General features: G+C 36.8%; 1 protein-coding gene across 1 annotated transcript; it reads left to right on the top strand.

Annotated features, from left to right (window-relative positions):
- Positions 1–1,219: 1,219 nt before the first annotated feature.
- On the top strand, positions 1,220–1,957 carry LOC145619768 (uncharacterized). Its single transcript, XM_081674464.1, has one exon. The coding sequence runs from the start codon at positions 1,220–1,222 to the stop codon at positions 1,955–1,957; it is 738 nt and encodes a 245-aa protein (XP_081530590.1).
- The last annotated feature ends 4,611 nt before the right edge of the window (positions 1,958–6,568 follow it).

The raw sequence follows: 6,568 nt of genomic DNA on the forward strand, positions 1-6,568 counted from the left end.
ACAATAACAAAAAAAAAACCCAAAATTTTTCTCTGTTATCTATCTTCAAACCAAGCCACCACAATAAAACTTAGGGGCTTCCATCTTTTATCGATGATGGTAAGCCCCAAATTCTTCTTTAATTTAATGTTTTTAGCAAGAAAGATCACCAACAGTATGGTGATTATAGTTAGTCCCTCCATATAGGGTTTAGTCAGTCCCTCCATTTAGGGTTTAGTATTGTTTGTTTGTTTGTTTGTTTGTGTTTAGTGTATGCAGTGATACAAATTTGTATGTTTCGTCTTGTAAATTTGTGAAATTGCAGGTCTGTTAGTATAAGGGTGCAGATTTAGAAGATTCATCTTGCAAATTTACATATCTTGATGACCAATCAAGTTTTATCACATTTGCGACTACACATCAGTGAAGCTCCGTCAAGAACGATGCAAAGACATCTAAAATTATCTAGGACCAATTTAGGAGCATTAGTTTAAGGGTGTTTAATTCTTGTATTGAGAATTTAGATCTCTTAAGGGATGACTGTAAGTGCCGAATGACTACTACGTCCTCCTTTTTTTTAATTTTTTTATAATTGCAACACTTTCCTAAAATAGAAATGTGATAATAGTTGCAACACACTTTAAATGAAGGTTTTCTATGATGAAAATTGAACTATTATCTTTAAAGTACATGGCCCACTTGATTATGCTCCTAACAACCTTTTAACCTCATTTTAAGTGTATTATATTATGTGAGGTTCACTTTTTTTTATTACCATGATAATGTGTCTGTTGCAACTATAAAGAAATAGAGAAAGTATTATTTAATAAAATCACCCCCCTATTCCATTCTAAAAAAAAGAATAGTATGTCAAATTTAAGTTGCAAAAAGGTACGAGTGATTAACATATGAATAAGACTGAGGTCTAGCTCTGACTTCTCTCTAAAATATTTCCTCTGACTTCTCTCTAAAATATTTTAACCAATTTCATCACGGAGGATGATAACCTACCATCCTCCAATTCCCCCCTGTTTCGAATCCTACTCCCACCCATGCTCAGTCTTTAAGCTTTCGAGAAGTGGTTGCCACTTCTTCTCAGTGGTTTGAAGAATCAAAGAAAATTGTTAATTTATCTAATGACTGGGATGAATGTTAAGGTATGGTTCCTGAAAATGCGCTTTCTGTTTAATTTTCTAAGGATACTCTTCAACGACTTAGGCAACCGTGGCATCTTACCCTTATGGGAAAGTGTATTGGAGTGACGATTAGGCCTCACTTCAAGGATATGAGAGCTAAAATTATGTGGAAGATCAAAGGAAATCTGGAAACCATTGATCTTGTTCACAATATCTTTCTGTTTAGATTCTCTATGCAAGATGATTATGAACGTGCTTTATTTGGAGGTCCATGGTTTATTCTCGACCATTATTTCATGATCTCAAAATGGAAACCAAATTACAGGCCGGATTCGAATTATTTCGATCAAATAGCTGCTTGGATTCGTTTCCCTGAGCTCCCTGTTGAATATTATGATAAATCTGCTATGTTTGATATTGCAAAATTAATTGGGAAACTAATTCGTGTGGATTATGCTACAGATAAAATCACTAGAGGGAGATATGCACGTGTCTGTATTGAGCTTAATCTCAAGAATCCATTAGTCACCAAATTGTGGATAGGTGGCGCATGGCAAGGAGTTGTGTATGAAAACATTGCATCTCTGTGTTTCAATTGTGGCAGAGTTGGGCATACTAAAGACAGATGTTCTTCTCCATCAGTTTCTAGCTGCAACAAATTGTCAGATTCTAGCAAAAAAGACCCTTCCACCTCTTCGAACACTACTAGTGTTGTCACTAGTTGTGATCAACCAACACTTCAAAGCTATACTTCTGATATTGCTACTAAAGATATAAGCCCCACCCCTGATGTTTGGCCCACTTCTGAAAATAGTCCATTGGACTCTGAATATGGTCCATAGACCTTAGTTGTCAATAAGAGATTTTCTAAAAAACATTCCATTTCAGAAAAAGAAAAAAACCAAAAGACCCCACACTCCTCTTCCAGTGGAAACAAATACTAGAAAATTTCAAAATAGATCAGCCACTCCCAATGCAAAAAAGTGAACCTTTCCAATGCTTGGAAACAAAAGAAATTAAATGATAATATTCATTTCAATAATGGGAAGAAAGACATCTGTATTAGTAATAAAAAAGGGGATATAGAAGCTAGGGAAAATATTTTGGCAGAATGTTCAAGCAAAGGTGTCTTTCCACTTCCTTTGTCAGATATTCATGCAACAGACAGTTCTCAACACATGTCAAGCAAGTCTGGCAGCTTGTTAGTTTATAATAGTATTAATGCTAGCAATGAGTAAATCTCTTCATCTCCTCTTCCTTCTTCTACTACAAACCCTATCATCTCTGTTTCTAATTCGATTTCAAAATCCCAAACTCCTTCTTCTGAAAATCCGATTCTTGCTGATTGCATTAATGGATCAAAACAAACACAACAAAATTCTCAGGCTGACCTCTCAACAAGACAAGAAATTGGAGGATCAGTAAACCCCTTCCCCTCCACTGGTAATCCGTCCGCAACCTAAGAAAGTGTCGAAGATAAGCCAATTGATGCTCCCTGTTTGAACTCCGATGACATGCAAATCGAGTTTCCGGTCTTATCTACCGTCACCATCGCTGACAACCGTTCTCAATATTTTCCCGGAAGTTCCGGAATTCCAGATCAACAAGAATCGCCCCTCTCCGAACACGGAATTGCACGGAGCTCTCTTGCTTTTGGACTCACTCAAAAGGAGAGAAGAAGCTCAAATTATGCCAAAGGTGGTGCAGCGGGGACCTCCGGTGCCACTAGTTATGCCTCGAAGCTTTCCCATAATTCCCTTGGTATTCGCAAGCCACGGTCAAGAAATTTCAAATCCTCATCGTCAAATGGTGCTCTATATCTCTCAGAGCGAAGTGGTGGGGTTTCAAGTGAATGCAACATACTGGGAGACGCAAAGGGGTTTGAGGGAGATTCAAAGTGTAGCATCTCCACTTCGCCTGGAGGATGTGATTCAGGGAGCCATATCAGAAGCTTGGAGGGATTGGGACGAGTATTACCTTCCCCCCAACCCGAAACCGAGTGATAAACCCTCTATCACCTTGCAACGCCCTCTTCCAAATTTAAAAATGAAGGTTGTCGTTTGGAATGTAAGAGGTGCTAACAAGGATGACTTTTTGCCTGCTGCTTGGCAAATTGTGCAAAATCATAAACCTGCCATCTTCATCTTCTTGGAAACTAAGAGTGATGATTTACGTGCTCGGCAAGTTATGCTTCAATAAGGGTTCCATGATTTCAAAGCAATTCAACCTACCTCTAGGAGGGGTGGAATTTGGTTGTTCTGGAAAAATTCAGTTGATCTCCCGTCTTACTCGTTTGATCCACATCGCTTCCATGCTGTTTTTCATTTCAATAATGGTTCTCTGGAAAGCTTAATTACTAGTCTTCATGCTCCTAGTATTCCCAAAGATAGGCATCAGTTTTGGAATGATTTGGCTGATGATTTACCTCCTTCCGATACTCCTTGGTTAACCCTAGGAGATTTTAACGAGGTCACTTCCCAAGCTGAGAAGTCCGGTGGTCGCTCTTTCAGGCCATCCTAATGCCGTGATCTGCGCAACTTCATGGACAAGGCAGGTATGGTGGATCTAGGGTTCAATGGCAATCCTCATACTTGGAACAATGCTAGAGATGGAATTGATAATATTCGTGAGCGCTTAGACAGGGCTATTTGCAATGCAAAGTGGTTGGAGTCGTACCCCTAACACTAAGGTGATTCACTTACCTCGTACCCATTCTGATCATGCTCCTGTTCTTGTTTGTTTAGATAATTGTTTTGCTTCAGGGCCTTTCCCCTTTAGATGTAAGGAAGTACGGCTAGAACACCCTAGTTCTAAAGAATTTTTTCTTTCTAACTGGAATTCTACTAATACTGATTTTTTAAAAGGGCATGATAGCTTTTCTAATAATATCAAAAATTAGAATTCTAATATTTTTGGTAATCTGAATAAAAAAAAACAAAAAAAACAAAAAAAACTCGTTGGCTAGAATTGATGGAATACAAATTTATTTGGCTTCTAAATATTCTGCCTTCCTTGTTAATCTTGAAAAGGATTTGCTTAAAGAGCTTAATGGTATCTTTAAAAAGAAACGTATTATTTGGGCTCAAAAGGCGGGAATTAATTGGAGAAAATTTGGGGATTTAAATACCAAATATTTTCATATCATTGTTGCTGTTAAAAAATCTAGAGGAAAAATTATATGTTTAAAAGATAAAGAAGGTAATTGGATTATGGATGAATCGGTTTTAAAGGATTTGGCAACACATCATTTTAAAAATCTTTTTAGTTCATCCCTTGACAATTCTTTTATTCAACCTTCCTTTATCCCCTCTCAAAAAATATCCTCATCGCAATCTTCTCTTTTATCATCTATCCCTACCTTGGATGAGGTTAGAAGTTGCCTTGTTAGTATGCAACCTATGAATTGTCTCAGTCCGGATGGTATTCAACCCCGATTTTATTAATTTTTTTGGGATGATATTGGTGATATTCTTCATCAATTTTGTGTGCAATGTTTTGAGTTGTGTTCTATCCCTTCTCAAATTAACCACTCCTATATTTCCCTCATGCCTAAAAAAGCTCAACCAGATTTCATCTCCGACTCAATCTACAAATTAGTCACAAAGATCATATCTTCTAGATTAAGGCATATCCTTCCTTTGATCATTAACCCTTTGCAATCTAGTTTCATCAAAGGTCGTGGGATCCAGGACAATGTCATTGTTATAAAAGAAATTGCTCATCTTTTCAAAAAGGCTAAGAAAGGTAAAAATATCATGTCTTTGAAATTGGATCTTGCCAAAGCATATGATAGTCTTGAGTGGAGTTTTATTGAGAGTACCCTTCGTGGTTTTGATTTCCCTTATACAATTATCAAGCTCATTATGTCCTGTATTACAACTCCAAGCATCTCAATTCTATGGAATGGTCAAATCACTCCTCGTTTTCTCCCTCTCGGGGAATTAGGCAAGGAGATCCTCTTTCTTCATACATCTTTGTCTTGTGTTTAGAAAGGCTTTCTATCATGATAGAAGAAAGTGTGAATAATCGAGTTTGGAAGCCTCTCAAAGTTTCTAGAAACATTTCTATCTCCCATTTATTTTATGCTGACGATGTTTTTCTCTTTGGTCATGCTTCCTCCTCAAACTTGCATTCTATCATGAGTGTCATGACAGACTTTGGGAATTTATCAGGTTTACATGTTAACCTTGCTAAATCTTCCTTAATTTTTCCTCCTTCTATGTCTTTTCATCAAGTTAGGCAGGATATCTCTTCTTTTTTCAACTTCAAAATTTCATCCAATTTTGGTAGATATCTTAGGGTAGAAATCAGTCCTAACAAACTAAAAGTCTCCCATTATTATGACCTTCTTCAAAAGTTGTTTGATAGGATCCAAGGATGGCAAGCCAAACTCATAATATAGCTGGTAGGAACACACTCATTAAATCAGTCCTAAACTCTTATCCAGTGTATTCCATGCAAACCACTCTACTTCCAGTTGCTATCCTTAAATCCCTAGAGAAAAATTGCTGAAAATTCCTATGGAATAAGGTGGATAGATCTACATATATGACTCATACAAGTTGGAGCATTGTTACTAAACCTATGGCTATTGGGGGTTTAGGCATTAGAAAGTTAAGAGAATGGAATTTGGCTTTTATGGCAAAATTGGGATGGACTTTACTCACTGATAATTCCAAGATTTGGGTTAGAATCTTTAATGACAAATATCTTCATAAATCTGCTCTTTTTGATTATGATTCGAAGTCCTATCATTCCCCCATTTGGAGGGATTTCTTAAAGGGTAGACATCTTTTAGCTACAGGTTTAATCATTGGTATAGGTAATGGAAAATCCACATCTCTATGGTTCCATCATTGGGTAGGTCTAAAGCCTTTATATCTTCTTCTTGATGGAGATGTTCCTCCCTCCAAAGCACATTGGTTCGTTTGTGACATAATTAGGAATAGTTCTTGGTCTTTGGACAGCATTAAACACCTTCTCCCTGATTGGATTATAAAGCTTATCTTGCAAATTCCCTTGTCTTTCAATCAGAATTTTGAGGATTTTATTAGATGGACTTCTGCTAAGGATGGCAATTTCTCGATTAAATCAGCCTATCATTTACAATGCTCCCTCTCTCACAATTTCACTAATGATCTTGATCCCTTTTCGAGCAATATTTGAAAGAATAATTGGAAGATTTGTACCCCTCATAAATATAATATGCTTCTTTGGCATTGTGCTCATAAAATTCTTCCAGTTGTTAGCAAACTCTCTTCCTTAATCCCCTTCATTTCTCCTACTTGTAGTAGATGTGGTTTATATGATGAAACTCACATACACCTCTTTAGAGATTGCTTCTCTTCTTCGATCTTATGGAATTTTATATTGGAAAATTGGCTTAAAACAATACCAACTATTAATGGTTTGTGCAAAATAATACAACCTCATTTATTTTCTATCAACAATAC

Source organism: Chenopodium album, chromosome 27, assembly GCF_948465745.1.
Source record: "Chenopodium album chromosome 27, dcCheAlbu1.1, whole genome shotgun sequence".
In the NCBI taxonomy this organism is placed as follows: Eukaryota; Viridiplantae; Streptophyta; class Magnoliopsida; order Caryophyllales; family Amaranthaceae; genus Chenopodium; species Chenopodium album.